The following is a 26175-nucleotide window of genomic DNA, read 5'->3' on the forward strand; positions in this document are numbered from 1 at the left end:
CAGATTGTGTTTGCTAATGGGGGCTGAGTGCATCTGGGCGGGGCTGATAGATGAACAATAACATCATGACCTCAGAGAGAATACGCAAGCAGGGTAGTAACTGAGACACACTGAGGGAGAGGGCTGGCCTTCTCAGAGAGAGAGAGAGAGAGAGAGAGAGAGAGAGAGAGAGAGAGAGAGAGAGAGAGGGAGGGAGGGAGTGAGGAAAAGAGAGGGATAGCGTGTATGCATAGAAGAGGCTACAGCATTGCACCAACCCCAAAGGAGGCTTCCTTCACTGAGGATTTTGGAAGAATTGTCTTTTTCTTCCCTTACATCTAATCAATTTTCCTTCCTTTTTTCATCATTACTCACAGGCAGTGATACACCCTCGTCATTGCCCTCCCTGCATCAGGCTGTTTTTCCGGGCATGCTACTTAAGCCCAAGTATGGCCGCTTTCGCAACGACTCTGTGACCTCCTCAGACGACCTGATACAGAGCTTAGCCATGAGCGGGAAGGTGGTGGCCACAGCAGTGGCTCCTTCTTCAGTACCAAACTCCCCAGTGCCACCCTTGCAGCCCACCATCCTTGCCCCACCCTTAGTCCAGTCGTTGGCTGAGTCTCCTGGCTTGGATGGCGAGCAGGACCGTGCCACCACCTTCTGCATGCTCATCCCCAAGATGCCCCAGTGGAAGTTCTCCAACTCGCTGCTGAGCTGCAGCCCTTCTAGCAGTGCCAGTTCCAGCTCCAGTAAGGATTCCAGCAAGACCTCCATGGCGAAAGCATCCCCAGCCACCTCCAGTGTAACTGCAACCTCCAGTGGTCCTCTGACCAGCCTCGCTGCTGCACTTAACTCCTGCGACCCTGTCTGCATTGGCCCCTGTTCCCTGCAGGCTGTAAGCAGACAGAGGGCCGTTGCAGGCTCAGCTAGCCCCAGTGGTTTTGGAGGTACAGAGAGAGCAGAGGGAAATCCAGGCAGTGCTGGGAGCTACCGCACAGGTCTACACCGCAGGACCAGGGTGGAGGGCATATGGCTTGGTGGAGAAGAGCTTAACCACAAAGCCAATTTCATCCATAAGCCCTCGCAGGGGTGGCTGCACCCAGACAATAAAATAAGCAGCACAGGGGCCTCCTATATTGCCAGGGTGAGTGTAATGAGTTTTTAAACTGTAAAAAGGTTTAGAATTTTTACCATTGCTTTCTCCTTAAAATAACTTTTTAGAATTGGGATAACATTATTTTTATTCACATCCACTACTTGACCTGTTGTTCTAAGTACATAAAAAAAAAAAAAAAAAAATATATATATATATATATATATATATATATATATATATATATATATATATATATATATATATATATATTTGTCAGTTTTTTTAACCATTTAAAATACTGCAGACAAATTATCAGTCAGTAAAAGACAGGCACTTTTAAGTTTGGCATCATGAAAATGTAGATGGGAAATCAAAACAATGAGCTTTTTCTTGGTATACAATGCCTGTGTCTGAGATGTTCTGCAAGGAGCAGAATGTATAATTAAATTCACTGATGAAGACAATCCATCAGCACAGCGACTGGGGAGGGGTAAATAAACAAAAAGCTTTTTCGAAGCAGTTTCAAGAACCAGCCACAATTAGGTTAATTCTAAATTGTGTATTATCTCCACACAAAAGATACACCCCAACATTTTCCAATGTTTTACAAAAAAATGCAAACATTCGTTCCAGCGTCCGTGCTCCCTCTTGCTTCATGAAAGGTTACAAGAGTTGGCAGACTTATTGGCCTTAATTGCCCAATTCTGCTTACTGCCTCTTCCTTTAATTCTCTTACCTCGAGGAGAGACACACACAGAGTCCAGTCTGAGCATGCATAATTGCATTACTCAGGCACATTTCTCTATTCAATTACTTTTAATCACAATAATCCGTATCACATGTTTTCCAGAAGGCCCAGAATATATTGGCATCACAGTATAACTATAGTGAGAGAAGTTAAAGCAAAACATAGGAAGGAAAACACCTAAAAACCGAAACATCTCTCTGTACCTGCATAACAGGTAAACCAGAGTATATGATGTTAGCAATCTCAGGTTAGCAACCATTTCTTTAGGTATCTTGAAAGAAATGCATATTGTACTGAGCATCCTGGCAGCGTTACTCCAAACAAATAGTGAAAAGACTTTCCAGAATAGTGAAGAGAAAATAAATCAATATGATGTTCAACATGCATGTTTTTGTGTGATGGGTAGGTGTTCACAAACAACATAAAAATGTAAATAAAGTTGATTAATAAATGAGAAGATAACAGCAGGAAACAGTAATAAATATCTAGTATACTGCTATGATATTGGTATAAACATCACACCAAATTTGATACCTTTGAACAACATGGTTCCAAACCTTATTATTAACTTATAAATATGCTTTTTGTCACATGTCATTTACAGCACAGTAACATTATTACTCCGTATATCACAGCAATGTTAGAAAAAGCTGGGGTTAGTCATAGTACAGCACCCCTGGAGCACAAATAGTTAAGGGCCTTGCTCAGGGGCCCAAGAGTGGCAGCTTGGTGATACCTATCAGTATCCCAGAGCCTTAACCACTGAGCTACCACTTCCCCTAACACAGACTAGTACTAGCAAAGATTTTGCATTTGATTTTATGCATCAGGTGGAGTTACTGTGTGATAAATTGAGGACGATACCCTTGGAATTGAACCATAAATTCTTATCAAACACTAAACTTTTGAAAGAATAACCACACTTTATAAGAATAACCACAAATGAATTTAGGGGCCTTGTGGAAGGGCCCAGTAGGTCTGATTTGGCAGTTTTCTCTGGGAATTGAACTTTTAACCTTCTGAGCTGAAGCCCAACATCTTAAACTCTGAGCTACCAATTGTGGCAATATGAAGGAATAATGTGTTTATATTAACCTTTAAATGGTGTACAAATGTTTTTTTAAGAAATAGTGAACATATAATTAGAGTTTTAAGCATCTAAGGTTAAAACAATCTTTTCAGTAATTTGGAGGATTGTGCATGGAGTTTGGAATGAACCTTGTAGGTGTTTGTGTCAAAAAACTTAAATTAGCACAGAGTTACTAAATGTTATAGGAAATTAAAGCTGTAAGAGTTTTCTGTCTGCCCAGAATACAGGTTTACTGTAAGAGCAGTCTACAGCATACCCAATAGATTGTCACTGAAATGTTGAGGGTACAAATCTAAATTTTTCTCTTTCAAGGTGCTAAGATGGGCCGTGAGTGAAACTCTGGATGTGTACTTCTATTATAAGTGCAAACCTAGCAGCATTACATTGTGAAAGAGTGAGGGTGTGTCAGCTGGCTTTATACCGGTTATTTTGTGCAAAATCTGTGATTGGTCTTTTCCTTTTTGTGTTCAGCATCAGTGGTCATCACAAAACCAAAAATTCTTTCCTGTGTTTATATTGTCGCAGTATTTAGGCTGCATTGAGGTGCTTAAATCAATGCGTTCACTGGACTTCACCACAAGAACCCAGGTGACAAGGTAAGCCGCTCGAGTTGCTCTTTAAATGGTATTAATGATTTGTGGTTTATATCATTATACTGAATTAACATGAGTAATTTGTTGCAAGAGCCTCAAAGCTGCCAGAGCTATGTTCATTTCACTGTAGCACGTAAGATTTCGCTGCTCACATCACTGGTTTTCCTGAGGGAATGGTGCAGTTCTCTCTCTGCTCCGGACTATTGATCAGCAGTAACCTAATCCCCAAAGCCCACACTGGCCTTAAGTGCTGCCAGAGACGAGCAAATGCAGAAAGACATGTATTATTGATGCTGCAGCTTAATGACTGGAGAGCTGCAGTGAGTCGACCATGAAGAGCATTGAAAACAAAGGAGGCCAGGGTGGATCTGTGTTTTCAGATGATGAATGTTTTTGCGAGTGATATAGCACTAAAGGAGTGTTATAAAGTGGTGCACTAAAATGGAGAGATGTTGTCTCTGATTGGTCAAATTTTATAGACTGATGTATATTGAGATACACTCATCAAATTTCCTGATACTAGCCTGCAAAACACGCTGGATCATTAGAACAATATATAGTTACTAAATGTCTTCCAATAATAGATAAAAACCAAATAATGATATAACTAGATTATGCTTTTAATGCTAAAACACTGATTACACTGGATAATGATGATTATCTCTTGTGTGTATCTGTGAGTAGTGATCATCTTACCGAAACCCTCAAATTATGTGGATGCACTGGATCTGTTTAGAGGAAATGATTTTAGTATTGATTACCATAGACTATGGACTCTGCAAAAAACAGAGATATTCTGTAATTGAAATATTATTAAATCCTATATAAAATATGTGTTTGTTAAAAATATAATCTAAAAAAAAAACATGTGTCTTCAGGGAGGCTATCAACAGGCTTTGTGAAATTGTTCCAGGAGGGAAAAGTGTGTGGAAGAAGAAGGTGAGAACTAAAGAGCATTTAAATGCTACTGTAAAGTGAAAAATGTACATTAAAGATGAATATTATAAATGATTCTGTTTGTGTTTCGCAGGCTGTCAACAAGTCCCTTCATTCTGTAATGGGGAAGAGTAACCTGCATTTTGCCGGCATGCGTATTGCTGTAAACATCTCAGTGGAGGGGCTGAATTTGCTCGACCCCACCACCCGGCAGGTTTGCATCTTCCTCAACTTCTAATATCCTGAGTGTCACACAAGCACAGGCCAAACGAGATCCTTCAGTAAATAATGGAAAGCGCAAGTCAATAGATCTGTCCAGTCTTTTAAGGAAATCAGCTTTGGCCATAAATCATTATATTGATTCAAAGGTTGCTTTGTCTGGGTCTGTCTGTCTGTCTGTCTGTCTGTCTGTCTGTCTGTCTGTCTGTCTCTCTCTCTCTCTCTCTCTCTCTCTCTCTCTCTTTCTCTCTCCCTTTCTCAGGTGATAGCACATCACCCAATGCAGTCGATTTCCTTTGCTTCTGGAGGAGACATGGTAAGGCTTCAAAATTCTCAGAGCTTCGTTCAGCAGACATCTTTAAAATACCTCACACCAATTATTTTCTTTTTCTGAAAAACTATTTTGGAGCTGTAGGCTGTTATTAAGCAGCTTATGTTCAGCATATTGTTCATATTTTGATATTCTAGCAAATTGCGCCTTGATGCAAATTATGCAATATACCACAAATGCTGTCTAACATAATATTGTTAAGACTTTAAAGAAAAACTAAAATTTGTTTAGTTAGTGGTCCATCAGAAAACCATTTTAGATCGAATTCTTTTCCTTTTTATCTACAACTACTATTTCATTGTTCACTCTTTATTGCAGACACAGACAAAAAAAATGCTTCACAAAAACCATTCATGCACAATTCCAATGATTTGGACAAAGTTTGAGACTTCTGGGTATATTATATAAAGAGTTACAGTCACCATGATCTGCTGTTTGCTAAGGTTTAATATGTCCGATCAGGATAAAATGGTCACTGAATAAGAATGAATGAACAGAGATGTAAAGAGTTCCTAAAAATTATACTTGAGTAAAAGTATATACCTTCCTGAAAAACTTACTCCATTGCAAGTTAAATTTCCATTAGGACTTCAGTAAAAGTCTTAGTATCTGATTTTAACTAATAGTTAAAGTACTTGACTATTTGACTTGCACCAGTCCTCAACACCAGTCCTCAACACTATGACACATGTTAGTGAAAAGCCAAAAAAAGCTGATTTGTGAGGTTTTATTACCTGAAACACAAATCAAGTTAAACCACATCAACACTGCATTAAACAAAGATCAACACAACAGCTTCATTAAGCCAGATTGAAACAAACATTAAGTCAAAATCTGTTAAAACAAAAAGACAAAATGGTAAAGTAGTGGTAGAAGTTAATCTTTCTAAAGGGACCTTCAATCAGCAAATTAAATTACAGTATCATGTCACAAAGAAACATTTGTATTCAATGGACAAATAAAATTGAAGTAAATAATTATAGATGAAGTAAAACCAAATATTCCGAGCTGAATAGGATTTGATGCAACTCTCAGTCTCAGTCTTAGTGAGGGGCAATATTTTTTATTCAACCTCAACAAAAGCTGGTTCTCAAAGTTTTTGGAATTTATTCAAGCTCTTTTTGTACTCAGAATGAGGCCAACGGTCTTAAAAACTCGATCACATGCAGCAAATGTGGGTAGAGGAGCACTGAGCCTTAATAACGCCTTCAACAGAGGTCAAAAATGTAATTGGTAGCGGTAAATGTGAATTAAATTATGGTGAGGTAAAACGTACATACAGTGCATCCAAAAAGTGTTCACAGCCCTTCACTTTTTCAACATTTTGTTATGTACAGCCTTATTCCAAAATGGATTAAATTCATTACTAAATTCTACAAACAAAACCCCATATTGACAATGTGAAAGGAGTGAAATCTTAATCTTTTTATTAAAAATAAAAAACTAAAGAAATCACATGTACATAAATTTCACGGCTTTTGCTTAATACTTTGTTGAAACACCTTTGGCACTAATTACAGCCTCAAGTCTTTTTGAGTTTGATGCTACAAGCTTGGCACACCTATTTTTGGGCATTTTCTCCCATTCTTCTTTGCAGAACCTCTCAAGCTTTATCAGGTTGAATTGGAGCGTTTGTGCACAGACATTTTCAGATCTCTCCAGAGATGTTCAATCTGGTTCAAGTCTGGTCTCTGGCTGGGCCACTTAAGGACATTCACAGAGTCGTCCTGCAGCTGAGGACCATGCATTGTTGCATTTATCTTTCCCTTAATCCTGACTAGTCTTCCAGTTTCTGCTTCTGAAAAACATCCCCACAGCATGATGCTGCCACCACCATGCTTCATTGTAGGGATGATATTGGCCATTTGAGCGGTTTCCTCCACACATGTCGCATTGCACTCAGGCCAAAAAGTTCAATCTTTATTTCTCAAGGTCTTAGAGTCTTTCAGATGCCTTTGAGCAAACTCCAGGTCAGCTGTCATGTGCCTTTTACTTTTCAACCATTCAGGCCTGATTGGTGGAGTGCTGCAGAGATGGTTGTTCTTCTGGAAGGTTCTCCTCTCTCCACAGAGAAATACTGGAGCTCTTTCAGAGTGACCATCCGGTCCTTGGTCACCTGCCTGACTAAGGCCCCTCTTCCACGATTGCTTAGTTTGACCGGGCGGCCAGCTCTAGGAAAAGTCCTTGTGGTTCCAAACTTCTTCTATTTACAGATGATGGAGGCCACTGTGCTCATTTTTCTGTACACTTCCACAGATCTGTGCCTCGATACAATTCTGTCTCAGAGGTCTACAGACCATTTCTTGTACTTCATGGCTTGTTTTCTGCTTTGACACACACTGTAACTGTAGGACTTCATATAGACAGGTGTATGCCTTTCCAAATCATGTCCAATCAACTGAATTGACCACAGGTGGACTCAATCAAGTTGTAGAAACATCTTAAGGATGATCAGTAGAAACAGGGTGCACCTAAGCTAAATTTTATGTTATGGCAAAGGCTGTGAATACTTATGTACATGATTTTTAGTTTTTTATTTGTAATAAATATGCAAATATTTCAAACGCACTTCTTTCACCATGTCATTATGGGGTATTGCTTGTAGAATCTGTTAGAAAAATAATTAATTAAATACATTTTGGAATAAGGCTGAAACATAACAAAATGTGGAAAAAGTGAAGCTCTGTGAATATTTCTGTATGCACTGTATATTGAATCACACATGTAGTTAAGTAAAAGTTGCTTATGTTTTTGCTACTGAGTAAAACTTAAAAGTAGCCAAAAATACTTAATTACATAAAAGTAATGAAGTACATTTACGCAAATCCTTTACAATGAATGAATGAATGTTGATATTTTGTGTTACTGCATATAACAAAACTCATTTTATTCTTTAGGATACCCCTGATTATGTTGCATATGTGGCCAAAGACCCTGTCAATCAACGAGGTTAGTTGTTAATCTCAGTGTTGCTACAGAATATGTTTTTAATCATTGTATGTGCTTCTGTATAGCTAACTGCATTAATAATTATACATATGTCATACATGTCTCATGTCTACAAGACCAATTTTTTTCTAATTTAAACCTGCTTGGTCCTTGTTTTTGCAGCATGCCATATTCTGGAGTGCAGTGCCAACCTTGCACAGTGCATCATCAGTACAATCGGCCAAGCATTCGAGCTGCAGTTTAAACAATATCTGCACAGCCCACCCAAGGCCACATCCAGCATGGACAGGTGAATATCTACTTCTCTGAAGTACTCAGTTTTTATTACTTTTAATCGTATTAAACCTCCACTTGTCACCATTTATTTTGCTTGCAGTCATTTTGTAGCCTATAAATGTCTTCTTTTCAGAGGATGTGCAGATTGTCCCATTCTTATAGTTTAGACCCAAGCTGAACATCTTGTTTAAAAATTATTTCTGCCAGCCAGCACAAGTATCTACAAGGCCATACAATATATTATATATGACAAAAGTTGTTTTCTTATGATCTTGACATAAGAAACATTGTTTCCTCGTGATTAGTTCTTAATTTTTCTGTGTATTCAGTATAAGAGCATGTTTTTACTTAGATTCCAGGACTCGCTTTGTCTGTCAGTAATTGATAACTTACACAAAAGTGTCAGACATTTGAGAAGGAGGCTGTTATTCACAAGACGCGAGATAGAATAGATAGAATTACGTCGTGAGAAAACAGGATTTTATGTTGAGATAACAAGAAAATTAAGTCGTGATCACAAGAAAACAAGAAAGTAAAAAATATTGTAATGTGTGGCCTCCTATGACTTCCTTAGATATCATTATTGAGTCAGCTGAAGCTGATTAAATCAAATTATTATATATAAAGAAGTTATAATTTTCTTTATTTAAGAATAATAAAATGTAATCATTCCTATTCTTGTATATCACTATGTATATCACTTCCAAGAACCATTTTACTTACTAAATATTCAGGAATAGTAATGAATTTAGCACACAAACATCATCTTTGGTGACTCATCTCTAAAAACACCTCCAATTTCTGCCATTGTCCTCTTTCAGGTAATGCACAAACACTACCTGCTGTGTCACTTCTTTGTCGGAAACATGCAATAACATATTTCAGCTTCAATAAACTCAGACGAGGACACGAAGCACTGCGGCAAATCATTGACCACAATTATGACACTGCTAGAAGTAATTATTGCCTTTCAGCAGGAGAGAATAATAATCCAGTAGCCTGCAAATATCTAATGAGTTTTGCGAACACTTATGAACAAATATTGCCCACCACCATTGCTAGGTACATTTGAATTTTATAAAAGGGAAAATATAGCATTCAAAAAGCCAAGTCTTAGAGGACAGAAGAAGCCAAAGTAATCAGGTTTTGGTGTAAAATACCACATCACTTAGCATTATTCCCTTCAGGAATGCAGGAAAGGTGGTTAATAAAAGTACTAGAGCATCTCATCATTATGAAACCATTTTATATACAGTGCATTCAGAAAGTATTCAGAATCAAAGTTGAGTTTCTATAGTTGTTTTCTACTGCACCACGTTCCATTCTGCATCGTTTAATTTATTTAATATTTTTTTAAAGGGTGCCAATAATAATGGAGTTGACTATCTTACGGTTTTAACTATTGTATGTGTGCACTATGAAGATATTATTGCTGAGATTTTTATTGAAACATATTGCTGTAATTATGCATAAGTCTAACATTTTAATGGTTATTATTAGGAATGTAAGGACAGAGGAGTCGGCATGGGAGGACGATGACATGTTTTTGGAGCATGATTACTACAACAGCATACCAGGAAAAGAACCTCCACTGGGAGGAGTCGTGGACTCAAGACTCAAAGCTCCAGCAGCTTTGCTGGGCCACATCCACTCCCTGCCACAGGGCAAAGTGGCACAGGTAAACAGTCTGTTACTTAAGTTCCTACTCCCTTTTACAGCTACATCTTTGCTCTGCTTCACGCTGTTCTAAATGGCTAAACTAGGGGATGGTGAAGTAAATCTATTGTAACTGTAATAATGATATACAATCAATTTCCTGGTAACTAATTCTTGAAATGCACTCAATTATGAAAATTAATATACAGTATTGCCAAGAAAAACGAATTCATCTTCTGCTTATTCTAAGCTTTTAAGATTTAGGAAACCAGTGGGAATCTTCCCACTTAACCCAAAGGAACTATGGTGGTCTTGAGCAAAGACTGTATACATGAATGGACATTGGTACCAGTGGTCAAGGCCCTCAATAGGCTTCTTTAAAATACTACAAATATTTCATGCTAGTTAATGGAACATACACTTGATTTTACAGAAGAGTAAACTGTAATTTACAAGTTCAGATGACTTTAGAATCTCCCCCTATATTTGTCTTTCCAATTAATGTGGTTTATAAGAAATATTTGATATTTGAATTTAGAAGGCCCTGATCAATGAAACGTTTTACTTTTGGACATGACAGTAAAGCCACATGTAGGCACACATAGTTCCCAGCACACCATTGACAGTTATATTGTAAATCCAGCTGTAACAGACCTTCTAACAAACCCTGAGTTCTTCGTAGTTTTTATGGTCATACATAAGCCATATAATTGAAGACAAATCCAACCAAAAAAATGAGTGGAGCCTCAACTAACACTTCTCCATTCAGATGTTTAGCTTACAGAAGGTGTCTGATCTCAATAATAATCATGATGAGCAGTGTATTTTTCCTCAGAAAAATCTGTTATCTGTTCACAAGTATATTTTGGTTACATTAATGTACATTACATTAGCTGCTAATAATTACATTACCTTATGCAACACAATGGATTAGCCAATTTTAACTAGCTAGAAAATGTTATCTAAATCAGTGACAGCTTTAAAGTAATAAGGTAAAATGATCACCCTATCATTTAACATATTCATTATTATAACACCGAATGTACCACTATTAGTATTCTACATGCCATCAAAAATGACACTTCAGGTAATGACGCTTAGCATGCGGCTTGAAGCAGGGATGTTCCTGGCCAGCATGGATGGGTGAGAACTGTATACATTTTTAAATTGGTCTATGGCCTTTATGCACTCTGATCCTTTTTTTTTCCTTTACACAATTTCAGACAGATATTATTTTTTAAAGAAAAATAAGCACTCACACTGTGTGGCTGTCCCACTTGATTGTTAAGGCTATATCTCTAGCATATGAATGCAAAGGTTCTTAGGCGCCTGAGGGTATAAAAGCCCACTCTACTAGGGGGATGGTGTCATCATGAGCCCTACATCATCATAATTTAAACTTTGCAAGAAACTTTATGCTCATGACCAGTGAATACATATATAAGTAGTCAACAAGGTGCCATTTACTCCCATTGTGCTAGTCTAGTCCAGACTAGACTAGTCTAGTCTAGACTACTTATATATGTATTCACTGGTCATGAGAATAAAGTTACTTGCAAAGTTTAAATTATGATGATTCTACAGTTATCTATGGCTGGGAGACCAATAAAGGAAAATTGATCATGCTTTCTAAGTGGGAGAGATGGTAACGATGGGTTACTTCATATATTCCCGGGTTCTTTGATAACAGAGTCAGGTGTTTCACTATGGGAATCGCTTTGGGTATGACCAACTACGAAGCTTCTATGACACCATGTCTGTCTTGACAGGCAGGTCGACCTGAGTAGTAAAGCCTGGTCTCAGGTCCCGTTTCTGTGCAAGGCAGGAAGTGTTGGTGAAACACCTCATTCAGTTATCAAAGAACCTGGGATTACGTTAAGTAACCCATTGTTCTTTTTTAACTTCGCTCTGTGTTTCACTATGGGAGATATAGAACACTCCCGAATGTACGTGATCCCGCTATACATAAGTTACATAAGCTCTGACCTTCTAGCTCCTAGCACTGCATGTGCTAAGGATGACTCAGACACATTCAGTTTATAAAATCGCACAAAAGTGTGTGGCGTAGCCCAACCAGCTACAGCACAAATATCCTGAACAGAAACTCCCATAAAGTAGGGCTCATGATGACACCATCCCCCTAGTAGAGTGGGCTTTTACACCCTCAGGCACCTAAGAACCTCTGCATTCATATGCTAGAGATATAGCCTTAACAATCAAGTGGGACAGCCACTGTCTTGACAACGGCTTCCCCTTGTGAGGAGCAGCCAAAGACACAAACAGCTGGTCATTCTTTCTGAAGCCTGCTGTTCTCTTGACATATGTGTGGAGAGCCCGCCCTGGACCTAAGGAATTCAACCTCCCCTCCTCCCGAGAAGAGAATGGAGGAGGGTGAAAAGCCGAAAGCTCTGCAATGTGACATCTATAAGAAGAATCCACTACTTTAGGTACAAATGCTGGGTAAGGGTTAAAGGAAACTTTTGTGAGCCCTGGGGGAAACTGTAAAAAGGATGGACTGACAGACAGGGGTTGCCGCTCGCTCACACGCTTAGCTTTCGCCAGAGCTACAAGCAGCGCTGTCTTAAGAGAGAGAAATTTCAACCCTATGCCATTCAATGGCTCAAAAGGGTTTTGAGAAAGAGCCTCTAAGACCATAAACAGATCCCTCAGTGGAACCATCTGCCTGGACACCAGCCTCTTTCATAAAATGACTTATTAAAGGGTGCCGACCTGCAGCTTCTTTACCAAACCCGAATGCAAAAATAGCTGCTAGATATACTTTTAAAGTAGAGTTCCATTTATCCAGCAAATCGTGGAGAAACCATAATATGTCTTCCACTAAACACTAAAAAGGGACAATGTGACTTCGGCCACACCACTCTTCAAAGACTCGCCACACTCAAGTTCCACCTCTCACAGGCCAGGCCCAGAGAGCTATCCTGTCTAGGTGTGGATGATAAATCTCCTCTCCCACCTGGTACAGGAGGTCCCTCTGTGGAGAGAGTGGCCATGGCTGCTCTGACAGCAGTTGTACTATCTCGGTGACCCAGGGCCTGGATGTCCAACGTGGATCAGAACCAGTGACAAGCCCAGTTCCCTGAGTCTAAGTAGAGTTGGAGAAATCAAGCTCAGTTGAGGGAATGCATATGGAAGGACGTTTGGCCATGGGTGGGCTAAAGCATCCACACCCAACAGTGCATCTTTATCCTTCAGAGAGAAATACAGAGGACACTGAGCGGTTCTCGACCAGAGGGTTCGCCTCCATCAAGTCCACCGCGCTCGTGGTAGCTCGCGGTTGATGGTCAACGGCCATAGATTTTGCGGAGGCAACGGATCTTGTTGGTTAGCCACCACCACTCTCAGCCATCTTTCTAAAATTTTCACCGACGTTGAAGCACAGTGAACGCATGCTTGTGGGGCCGCGAGCAACATTTTAGCGTGCTTCAGGCTCATGCACGCGATGCACATCGGGTGAGGGTCCCTGCACAAGAAGGTTGCTCCACGTGATGATGAACACGTGCGGGATGCAACCGGAATCCAATGACAGCCCGCTCGTTGAACAGTTTAGCGAAAATCAGCAGGAAACTGGATGTGCTAAGATAGCTTGATGCAGTCCCTCACAAGAAGAAAGCGGGAATGACGTCGTAAAGATGGGGGCAGAGCCTAGGCTCAGGTCGACCTGTCTGTCAAGACAGACGTGGTGTCATAGGAGCTTTCGTAGTTGGTCACGTTCAAATCGATTCCCATAGTGAAACAACGAGCGAAGTTAGAAAAAAAACATGAATTTATATAAGGGAAAAGATAGTATTGAAAAAGCCAAGTCTTAATCTAGAGGCAGAAGTAATCAAGATTTGGGGTAAAATGCCACATTACTTAGCATCATTCCTTTCAGGAATGCAGGAAAGGTGGCTAATAAAAGTACTAAAGCATCTCATCATTATGAAAACCATTGTATATACAGTGCATTCGGAAAGTATTCAGACCCCTTCACTTTTTTCAATTTAGTTATTTTACAGCCTGATACTACAATCATTCAAATTGATATTTTTCTCATTAATCTACACTCAATACACCATAATGATAAAGTAAAACAGAATTCTAGAAATTTCTGTCAGTCTTTTGAAGAAAAAAAAAACCTGAAATAGCAAATGTTCATAAGTATTCATTTGCATCAACACATAAAAATCATCTCAGGTGCTTCTCATTTCTCTTGGTCGTTGCTGAGAAGTTACACCGTGATTGAAGTCCACTGGAAAAGTTGATTCATTGAACATGATTTGGAAAGACACACATGATTTATAGCTGACAATGTATGTCAGAGCATAAGGAACAAGCCATGAGGTCAAGGAATTGCCAGCAGAGCTCAGAGACAGGAATGTTGCAAGGTACAACAAAAAAAAGACAAAAATAAATTCTGCTGCACTGAAGAGTCCCAAAAGCACAATGGCCTCCATAATTCTCAATTGGAAAAAGTGTGGCACAACCAGGAATCACAACCAAGGACTCGGTTGTTGCAAAGGGTCTGAATACTTATGTACAGTTATGTATTTCAGGCTTTTTAATAAAAACAATTACAGACATTTCTAGAATTCTGATTTCAGTTTGTCATTATATACAGAGTGTATAGCACATATTTCTTTTAGGAACTGATTCATGCATAAAAAAGCCTTATGCCTGTTTTTCTAGGGTTCTACTTGAAAAATTATTGTGATATAATGAATATCCGATAATGGATTTTGATATTAGATATGGATATGGATTTATGATTTGATCCCACAAGATTACTCACCATCAGGATATGCACAATCCTATAAAAGAATAACTCAAATGATCAATAATTATGCAAAAAAAAGTCCTGAATACGGATGATCTGCTGTGGCGACCCCTAATGGGAGAAGCCGAAAGAAAGTTTGTAAAGTCCTGACAGAATTGTATTTGAAATTTTTTTCTCCCCTGTCAGTCACAGTGACCCTAGCAAATGCCTTGTGTGTGTGAGTTCATGTACATAGAAGAAAGGTTGATAAAGCTTACTGTATATCCAAGGGACTTAGGGTGTTTTCACACCTAGTTCGTTTGAGCCCTCCAAACGCTCTTGGAGCGGTTCAGTGTGTATATGTGAACAAACCAAGTGATCTCAGACCCCTTAAAGGGACCCAGAAGCGAACCGTACTCAGACCACCTCCGGAGGTGGTCTGAGTACGGTTCGTTTGTGGGTCCGTTTGTGGTTCGATTTGTTTGTGACATGTGAAAGCAATGTGGTCCCGGTCCGCTTTGCATTTCGTTTCGCCAAATGTCCCTGGAGGCTTGCCATACCTGCAGCCGTGTTCCGTCACTGCTGAAACACAAAACTTTTTGACATGGCAGGTCGCGGAGTCGTGTGGTCTTATGAAGAGAGCTGTGCACTTATTGATATTTGTAAAGAGGATGGCATTAAACGCCAACTATTCTCAACACATAAAAACATAAAAGTATTTCTTCTGTTTTCTCAAAAACTGAAGGAAAGGGGCTACAACAGAACAGCACCACAATGTCACGTACAAGTGAAAAAACTACGACAGAAGTACATAAACACACGTGATAAAATTTCACACAATTCTGGGTTCTGAGTTCTTATGAGGTTGAGGTGTGAACACGAAAGGGTCTGAGATCACTTCAATACTGAAGAGGACCAAAAAGAGAACTGGGTTCTCTTTTGAGTCTTTTTTATTGTGAACACGAAAGGGACTGAGTTCACATTTGCTTAGATCACTTTCTGGTTCACTTTAAGTGAACTGGGTTAAAACGAACTAGGTGTGAAAACACCCTTATAGACGTTTATGCAGAAGATCATAAACAATGTGGATTGTTGGCTTCCTGTGTCTCAGAAAAAGCCCATGCTAGCTTTCACTCTTCCCAGTTGGTTGCTGTAGAAGAAGAGCTAAGGGCTGGGAAGTGGGAATTGGCAGGTGACCAAACTGAGGAGAAACTGATGAAACAGGACGCTTCTAATATTGCTTGGTCTGCTGCTTCTTACTTGGCATTTTACTGTATCCAGTTACAGTGTATCTATTCCATTTTCCACTCTTTGTACATTTGTAGCCTGGATCTGCAGCTAGAAGAGACATGCCTTCACTACCTGCAGCTCAGATGTGTTATGAAGTGCATTGGGACATGGAGAACTGCAGTAGCTCAAGTGAGATACCCTTCATTTAATTAGTGAAAGTAAAAAACGGCACAATACAGGGTTATTCAAAAAGAATGAACCAATGTTATTACACAATATTTTATTAAGGAAAAGTAATACAAAACTCCAGCCAAGTCACAAGTATTATACTCACAATCAACTTATATAACGTCTATTTGATCACTGATTCCATGACGATGCTTGAGAACTGGAGCAGTTCTTCATGATATCAGTTCATTCTTTTTGAATAACCCTGTATTGTTCTAAATGTTTATGACAGTGAATTTCATTTGCTAGTAAATTCTTTAGAATTTCTTCACATCAGTTAAAAATGATGGTACATTTAACACAACGTGTTACACAACGTGCAGAACATTTAAGTAATTCTCTGTCAATTTCGGCATTTGGTAGACACCCTTATCCACAGTAACGTACAGTTAACAGTCTCTGTTATACCACTAAGCTAATGAATTGAGGGATAAGGGCTTTCCCCAATGGTCCAGCTGTGGCAGCTTGGGATTTTAACCTATGACCTTCTGATCAGACATCAAACATCTTGTCCACTATTTTCTATTTGCAAAATTTGCCATTTTTAATTTCCATAATTAGATATACACATGTATACATTTTCTTTTATCTATGCCCCTTTTTTAGAATTTTGACCCCAATTTACTGCAAGCTACTTACATACATTTTTGCAAAGTTGACCACAGAGTAATGTATTACAAAAAGTGCCGATTTAAATTCAAGGCTTTGTCCCAAACCACATGGGTTTGGGACAACAGTATTGACTCAGTATTGACAACAGTATTGACTCTTTTCTTCAGTTATACAATTTTCAGTTCTTCAGTATTACAGATATTCAATGAACTGTTTGTTCTGTTCTGTATTGAGAATGGCAATGCTTTGAGACTGCACTCTATTGAGTCTGGAAAGACATTCTGTAAAATCCAGTGAGGGAAGGTTGTGTATCCACACTTTCAGGAGGAAGTCATATAATGAAAAACTAGGAAAACTTAGGAAATTAAGAATGCACTTTGTGATTTACATGCATGCTTGTTTTTGAATTCTTTACCTAATGATCCAACTGAGCATTGTGTTTTATTGTGCTTCCCAAAGCAATGCACATATGGTAATAGGGACTGCTGAATTAAGGCCCCTATACATACATTATAACTTGAATCTTCAACTGCTCTAACCAGAAAGAAATAATGGCTGCTCTAACACAAGAGAGTAGCCATTATAATATAATTAAGGGGAGGAAGGAGCATTGGGGGTGGTAGTTTAGTGGTTAAGATGTTGAACTTCTGATCAAAGTTCAAATCAAAAAATTATTTTCCTTAGCTAAATCAATCCTCTACACAACCCATTTGCTATGAAATGTCACAGTGTTTGAATGTGTACTGATTCTGCTTTTCAGTTCAAACTGGTACACATAGAATCTTGACTATGTATTTATAAATAGCATGTATTTATAATAACAAACACTACAGGGTTTAGAACAATCCTATTTTTTTCTGTTTTCACTGAAATCTAAGCAGTTCAAGTCCAGTGAATAACCTGAAGTAGTACAAACGTAAGCAGGAAACAGAAGTGGGAAAAAAGTTTATGTCTGTGTTATACAAAAAGGTATTTTTCAAAGTAATAGGTTAACAACTTACAGCTGTAGTATCAATTGTCATAAATTAAGCCTAACATTTCCTTTAGGTGTCCCAGCTGATTACTTACAAACCATCTGTCTGAATAAAAGCAGTGTTGGAATATTTAAACAGCATTGTACTGCAGGAGGTAGTATATCGCTCTCACAATGGCCATAAATAAGCAGTTAACGAAGGAAGACAGATCAACCATTATAACCCCTAAAAGTGTAGGTCTTTTGTGTCAAAGCCAAAGTGTCATTCACTACAGTTTCCTAAACTATCAAAAGGCAGGAAAGCCAAGTGTTCCCTCACAATAAAGGATTTGGATCCTGACACACAGCAGGCCTTCCATAATTGAGCAGGAACATACTATGTGAAAATACTGTGTCAAAGGTGTACATATCAGGCCTTGGTGGAGTCAAGGTGTAACCAGACCTGTGCAGCAAAGCCTGATTAAATATCTGATAAAACGGATGTTCAGAATTATCTGCTGATGCCAGTCAATATTAAATTCCAAAAGCATAAAATGGAGGTAGCATTTCTCACCTCACCCTCCACTTATTTGTGAGACAGAGTTTTTGGATGGGTTTTGCATAAGTGGGATCAGTTATGGAATGTGCTCACTTTTGTCTGGGGAGGCAATAAAAGGCATCAATGCCTTCACTGATGAATCAGGTCAAATAAATGGGCAGAAGCAGGGCACCTCAAATATAAAATCATTCAATGGACAGAATACACTGCAGGGTGCATACACCAAGCATTTACTTCTGAAAGCTTTTCTGAGATGGGGGGTCTCAAAGAAATGTCCAGTTGGACAGGTGAAAGAATGGAATCTTGGCTTACCCTTGGACCATAAGCAGGTGCTTTTTTACATCCAGCCTTTAGCTGGGTGACCCTCAACCTCTGATACTACCTACAAGGGCACCATTTTCCCCTATGCTCTTATCCTATCTGATCCAGTGGACCCACTGCATAAAGGATTCCAGTGTCCTAGTACTTGCTGGGGTACAGAAAGTGGTAAATTACCTTTCCCACCATGAAGGGAGGTCAGCTGCAGACCAAATATCTCCCTGGCCTGAGTTGTTTGTTGTGGTATGTAGCAATGAGGGCATGGATAAGTGTGAGCTGTGGACAAAGCTGTGGACAGGCTGATTGAACCAAGAAGTAATATGTGAGGGCAAAAGGCTTGTACTAGTGATAAAAGCATTTTTAGTTTGTTGTTTTTCTTGTAATTGCTCAATGTGTGATGAAAATTACACTGCAAGTTACCACCAGCCAGAGCTGTGTCTCCTATGCCTCCCTTCTACTGAGCTAGAAAACATATTTAATGACAATATCAAACTTTGTATATGAAGTAGACCGTTTTTACGCTGTGAACAACAATCTAATTTTTATCACTTCCAGGTGGGACATCTGATGGGTATTTGAGAGCAGATGGACATCCTACTACTGGCCAGGATTATGAAGAGCACCTGTATGTGAACACACTGAATATAAACAACACAAAACCGTCATCAGATGCAAGGGAACATCGCAGTCCTGAGAGTCCCAAAAAAGACATCTTTGACATGAGTATGTCAGGTTAAAAACCACAGTTTAATTAAATGTCAGTTATCTAACATAGGTTTACCTGATTAAGCATGGTTCTATTTAACTAGATATTTTGTGTCTTTAAAGAATAAAAAGTGTACCAATGTACTAAATGAAAACCAATTTTAAAATGAAAAAAAATTCAGAATTGACTACATTAGTTAAAAAATAATTGTAAGCCTATTTGCTCCCAGGACCATTTGAAGATGCTCTGCGTCTGCATGAAGCGGGTAGCACTTGTTTGCTGGAGGACAAGTGGCCAAGTCCCCCACATCGCAGAGCCCCTGTAGCCCCTACTGAGGAGCAGCTCTGTCAAGAAGCCTGGTATCATGGGCGAATGAGCCGCCGTGATGCAGAAAAGCTCCTGCTCCATGATGGAGATTTCCTAGTGCGTGACAGTGCCACTAACCCAGGCCAATATGTACTGACAGGGATGCACTGTGGCCAGCCGAAACACTTGCTTCTGGTGGACCCAGAGGGGGTGGTAAGTTAGTGGGTTACATTAGAGGGCGATGCATATCACACCCAGGCCTTCAGTGGTGTCCTACCTGAACCAATCCACCTTTTAATAACATCATCATGACACCACAGGTTTAGAGACCTTAGTATTATACAAAAATGCAGTCAATATCAATATCAAGCATCAATATTAACATCCTTAAATGTCTTTGGGTTTTCTGTGTATTTATTTTTTTTTGCATCTTTGCAGTGCTTTATGGTGTGGATTTGAAATTGTGTGTTTTTGTGGAAATTTTGGGAAAGAAAATGCAAACATATAAATGGCTCATAAACAAAACAACTGTTTTGAACAGTTTTGGCCGATCTTTCCTTTTCTTAAAAAGTCTGTCTCGTTAATATGATTGTAAGTGTATTTGCAACTGATTTGTTAAAGTAAAAGCTACAAGCAACGTAGATTTGAATCTGACAAGAGCCTGTACTGTTCATTTCTTATGAACTTATGGCAATACTTGATTTGACAGCTGAAATATGATTGGATAGAAACCGTAAGAAACACTATGAAATATAAAAAAACACTATGAGAGAAACACTATTAAATGAAGAAAATAATTAAATAAATATTGATGGACAAAAATATATTTAAATGTAAGTCTGTGATTGTGATAGGCAGCGGAAAAGGCAATGCTGTCTCTGACGATCCGCCACTGGTGGGTTATAACTTATTGGTCATGGGTCGGGGGCTATCTAATGTTGTCACATTGCATAAAAGCTAATTTACTACCCTAATCTGGATAAGTTTCTGTTTTTAAATGAACACACCAGTTCTCAAGCAAAATGATTTTGTATTTTTTGTATTTTATAGCTCATTGCGTTTAAAGAAGAGGTCAACTTGTACAATTTTCCACAGACAAAGATTATTGTACACTAAAGTACTAAATATTTTTGATAGGAAAAGATTAAAATCATTTTGTTTCCTTTGTTATTGTCAGGTACGCACTAAGGACATGCTGTTTGAGAGCATCAGTCACCTGATCAACTATCACCTGAGCAACAAGCTGCCCATTGTAGCAGCTGAAAGTGAGCTTCATCTCCAGCAGGTTGTGTATAGAAAGCAGTGACCACTAATCGAACAAGTGTAAGTGTGCATGAACAAGTGCTTCATGTCTGTCTTCACATGAAGAATAAGGATTGATACAATTCCACTGTATTGTATTCATAACAGACATTCCATCCTTTAATAAAATACGGTAAAGTAGGAAAATTGCCCCAGGTTTAAATGAGGGTATGATTGAGTTTGTACATGGGTTCCTGTATTAGTCTGGCATCCCAGATTTCCACCTCATGACTTGTGTTCCCGGGATAGACTAAGGATCCACCGCAATCCTGACCAGGATATAAAAGTTACTGGAAGTGAGCAGTTGTAAAAAAGTATGAATCATAATATTAATATTAATATTATGTTGATATTCTCAGGTTCTAAATGAAGCTAGGCATCATTTTTGTGCAGCCAACCCCTTTGCCTTAAACACAGATTTTCAACTTTTATTAGACATAATTCTACTGTATGAGAGAATGAAAAAGATGTTCTATCAGCACGTCACGCACAGCTGTCCACAGATTTTAGAAGAACACGAATACTTTCAATGTGCTGGAGATAAAATATACCAAAAAGGCACAAGGTTTTTACTGTGGTTACATTTTCAGTGTGTGTCACAGTGGTCTCAGGATGCAGTGTTGGCGTGCTGTTTTTTATGTTTATTTCTTGACAACAATTGGTCCCCTGAACCCAAAGGCAGAATGTTAAAGAAATCTTTTAAAAAGACTCAGATACCCATGGATGTGTTCATATTTGTAGGTTACAGAATTAACTGTTTGCCTTCTTGAACATTTTGGTGTTTTTTAAAGGAGATTTTTATTTCTAATTGTGAGAAACAGTAAACTGTAGGTAAACTACTTGACTAAATGGTGATTTACCTACAGTGAACCAACAGTTCACCAATCACCATTACAGTAACATAACCATAAAAGTATTACAGTCCTAATGGTCATAAATATTTCTCTTTTTCCATCTGGATAAAAAAACAGAATTGACCTACAGTATACTGTTTTTCACAATTAGTTGTAATTTACAATAAGTACAATCATGAACGCAAGCTTTCAGTTGATTCTGATGGAACTTGGAGTGAGAATAAGATGAGATCTGTGACCAAATGAAGAACATTTTCTTTGCTCTGTATGATTGTCTAACAGGCTACTTCTGTAAAACAAGCTTAAAATATACAAAACTGAAATAAATAATGGAAGACAAAATACGCAAGTGTGCTTTTCCAGTCAGGGCAAAGCCAATAAACACAATCCAGACGCAGTGCCTAGTTTATTTCAGTGTTGCTGGTATGAGTATTATTTATTAAAGAATTCTCAATAGCAAAAGCTGGCCATTATGGACTCAGTGACAAGTGTGCCTAATTTTCTCTTACAGCTACAGCTCTTTTTGTTTCTTTTGTCTATTGAGTTGGATATTATTTGTTTTATTACATGTATAAATGTATTTTGGAGGTGGCATTGTGAGACGTATGTCTAGTGAAAGGCATGTTGTATTTATTTTTTAAATGATTAAGATCATCCTTAAATGAGCATTGTAATAAAAAATATAACAAAACTATTTTGATTCAGTCTTTCTCCCCACTGGTACCACGCTTCTCTCCAGGTCTTTCTACCATAGGAAATATTATGGATTATAATTCTGGCAGAATAAGTCGCACAGCATGAGATTCAAATGCCAGTTTGTTGTGAATCATTTCAACAGCTCTCTAAGCATATTTATGTATCCTTTGAGGACACTTAAATAAAAAATATTTTTGTCTGACTTATTTGTCTCTGATTATTATTGATGGACGTATCATGAGTATCATTACTGGTGTTTAATATAGAGCATTTCAGCAGCAGTATCTCAAGAAACTATGTCTTAGCTGCTATAACTCTGCTTCTTGGAAAAAAAAAGAGTATAATTGAATCAGCACTGTTAAATGTGTGTTCTACAAAGTCAGAACTTCATTAGTCAACTAAGATTCAATTCAAAGTATAGTAAAAGTAAATGCAGTGAATTAAGTAAATGACATGATTAGTATCAAGATTTACAACGTGCAATATCTATGATGTTAAATTTTTTTACAGCTTCCCTATTGAGTTTCAGAGTCGAGGATTACCTAATCCAACACATATACCTGAATTTAACATTTCAAGAACAAAAAGATGTGTATTTGACAAATCAGATCTTTGCTACAGGGGAAAAAAACGGCAGGGAAACAGTGTCAGGACATCTTTATAAAAGTGAAAAAGTTACCTAACTCTGTAACTAATATGAAAAACAGACATAAATGGCAGTCACAGCCTATGCCCAGTGATACTAAAGCAAAAAAACAACAACAACAATGCAAGCAGTAGTTACAAAAGCATATAAGAAGCAAACCAATCTAACAACATCCAAACAGAACCAATAGATCAAAAGTTCATAATAATTATAATAAAAAAAAATTGATGGAGGCACAAAATGAAGTAAACAGAAGAAAGTTGTTAAATCCACTTTGGCAGCATCTTAAATGTAGCACACATAATGAGGTGCCCAGGGACAGAAAATAATTCCTGGATACTGGGACAGAGCACTCCAACAAACATAAATACTGAAACTACAAAGCACTGAGCAGGACATGCTGCTTTCTTGAATCTAGTTAACATATCAAAATATTTTAGCTGTAGTTGATTTATGTGCATTAAATATTTGTATAAAAAATAATTGAAACAGAATTCTGGAATATAAGAAAAACAACGATTGAATGATTGAAATGGTCTTGACAGGGTTAAATCTCTTCTCTGCTGAGTTTATAGAGATTATTAGCTATAAATTACAACCCAGCCATTAGGGGGGCACAAGCCAGTGCACTCTTAGTGCCGGTCCCAAGCCCGGGTAAATGGGGAGGGTTGCGTTAGGAAGGGCATCCAGCGTAAAACATGTGCCAAATCAAATATGCGGATCACAAAGGAGAATTTCATACCGGATCGGTCGAGGCCCGGGTTAACAACGACCGCCACAGGTATCGTTAGCCGACAGGGTACCGTGGAAATTGGGCTACTGTTGGTCAAGGAGGAGAAGGAGAGGAGGAAGACGCCTACAGAGACGGCAGGAAAAGGAGCAGTGTAGGAGAGTAGAGTTTCGGGTTGGTACTTTAAATGTTGGTACTATGACGGGTAAAGGGAGAGAGATAGCTGATATGATGGAGAGGAGAAAGGTAGATATGCTGTGTGTTCAGGAGACCAAGTGGAAAGGGAGTAAGGCCAGGAACATTGGAGGTGGGTTTAAACTGTTTTATCATGGTGTGGATGGGAAGAGAAATGGTGTAGGGGTGATTCTGAAGGAAGAGTACAGTAAGAGTGTAGTAGAGGTGAAGAGAGTTTCTGATAGGGTGATGATCGTGAAGGTGGAAGTTGAAGGATGATGATAAATGTCATCAGTGCCTATGCTCCACAAGTTGGCTGTGAGATGGAGGAAAAGGAAAGATTCTGGAGTGAATTAGATGAAGTGGTAGATGGTGTACCTAGGAAAGAACGATTGGTGATTGGGGCAGACTTTAATGGGCATGTAGGTGAAGGGAACAGAGGTGATGAGGAGGTGATGGGTAGGTATGGTTTTAAGGAGAGGAATGTGGAAGGGCAGATGGTGGTAGATTTTGCTAAAAGGATGGAAATGGCAGTGGTGAACACGTATTTTAAGAAGAAGGAGGATCATAGGGTGACGATAAGAGTGGAGGAAGGTGCACACAGGTGGACTATGTGCTATGCAGGAGATGCAACCTGAAGGAGATTGGAGACTGTAAGGTGTTGGCGGGGACAGTGTAGCTAGACAGCATCGGATGGTGGTCTGTAGGATGGTTTTGGAGGCGAAGAAGAAGAGGAGGAAAGTAAGGATTGAAAGAAGAATAAGATGGTGGAAACTGAAGGAGGAAGAGTGTAGTGTGAGGTTCAGGGAAGAGGTCAGACAGGGGCTTGGTGGTGGTGAAGAGGTGCCGGATGATTGGGCAACTACTGCAGGAGTGATGAGGGAGGCAGCTAGAAAAGTACTTGGTGTGACATCTGGAAATAGAAAGCAAGACAAGGAGACGTGGTGGTGGAATGAGGAAGTGCAGGAGAGCATTAGGGGAAAGAGGTTGGCAAAACAGAAGTGGGATCGACAGAGTGATGAGAAAAGTAGGCAGGAGTACAAGGAGATGCGGCAGCAGGTAAAAGGGATGTGGCGAAAGCCAAGGAAAAGGCATATGAGGAGCTGTATAAGAGGTTGGACACTAAGGAAGGAGAAAAGGATTTATACCGATTGGCCAGGCAGAGGGACCGAGCTGGGAAGGATGTACTGCAAGTTAGAGCAATAAAGGATGGAGAGGAAATGTGTTGACTAGTGAGGAGAGTGTGTTGAGAAGGTGGAGGGAGTATTTTGAGCAGCTGATGAATGAGGAAAATCACAGAGAGAGAAGGTTGGAGGATGTGGAGTTGGTGAAGCAGGATGTAGATAGGATTAGTAAGGAGGAAGTGAGAGCAGCGATTAAGAGGATGAAGAATGGAAAGTCGGTTGGACCAGATGACATACCGGTAGAAGCGTGGAGATGTTTAGGAGAGATGGCAGTGGGTTTTTAACCAGATTGTTTAACAGGATTCTGGAAGGGAGAGGATGCCTGAGGAATGGAGAAGGAGTGTGCTGGTACCGATCTTTAAGCATAAGGGAGATGTGCAGACCTGCAGTAACTACAGGGGAATTAAGTTGATCAGTCACACCATGAAGTTATGGGAAAGAGTAGTGGAAGCCAGGCTGAGAGAAGAGGTGACCATCTGTGAGCAACAGTATGGTTTCATGCCGAGGAAGAGCACCACAGATGCCTTATTTGCTTTGAGGATGTTGATGGAGAAGTATAGAGAAGGACAGAAGGAATTGCATTGTGTATTTGTGGATTTAGAGAAAGCGACGACAGAGTGCCAAGAGAGGAGTTGTGGTATTGTATGAGGAAGTCAGGTGTGTCAGAGAAGTATGTGAGGGTGGTGCAGGACATGTATGAGGACAGTGTGACGGCAGTGAAGTGTGCAGTAGGTTCGACAGACTGGTTCAGGGTGAAGGTTGGACTGCATCAAGGATCGGCCCTGAGCCCTTTCCTGTTTGCAGTGGTGATGGACAGGTTGACGGACGAGGTCAGACAGGAGTCTCCTGGACTATGATGTTTGCAGATGATATTGTGATTTGTGGTGAGAGTAGAGAGCAGGTTGAGAAGAGCCTGGAGAGGTGGAGATATGCGCTGGAGAGAAGGGGAATGAAAGTCAGTAGGAGTAAGACAGAGTACATGTGTGTGAATGAGAGGGAGGGCAGTGGAGTGATGCGGTTGCAGGGAGAAGAGGTGGAGAAGGTGGAGG

General features: G+C 39.3%; 1 protein-coding gene across 1 annotated transcript; it reads left to right on the forward strand.

The window, feature by feature from the left end:
- The first annotated feature begins 209 nt into the window (after nt 1-209).
- On the forward strand, nt 210-22583 carry shc2 (SHC (Src homology 2 domain containing) transforming protein 2). The gene is made up of 12 exons (XM_046858351.1): nt 210-1126; nt 3442-3512; nt 4388-4448; nt 4540-4659; nt 4927-4980; nt 7893-7944; nt 8107-8233; nt 9721-9898; nt 15955-16048; nt 19084-19251; nt 19464-19753; nt 20718-22583. Exons 1-12 carry the CDS (start codon nt 410-412, stop codon nt 20844-20846), a joined length of 2061 nt encoding a protein of 686 aa, XP_046714307.1. The 5' UTR covers nt 210-409; the 3' UTR covers nt 20847-22583.
- Nucleotides 22584-26175: the final 3592 nt, after the last annotated feature.

Source organism: Silurus meridionalis, chromosome 9 (genome assembly GCF_014805685.1).
Source record: "Silurus meridionalis isolate SWU-2019-XX chromosome 9, ASM1480568v1, whole genome shotgun sequence".
NCBI lineage: Eukaryota > Metazoa > Chordata > Actinopteri > Siluriformes > Siluridae > Silurus > Silurus meridionalis.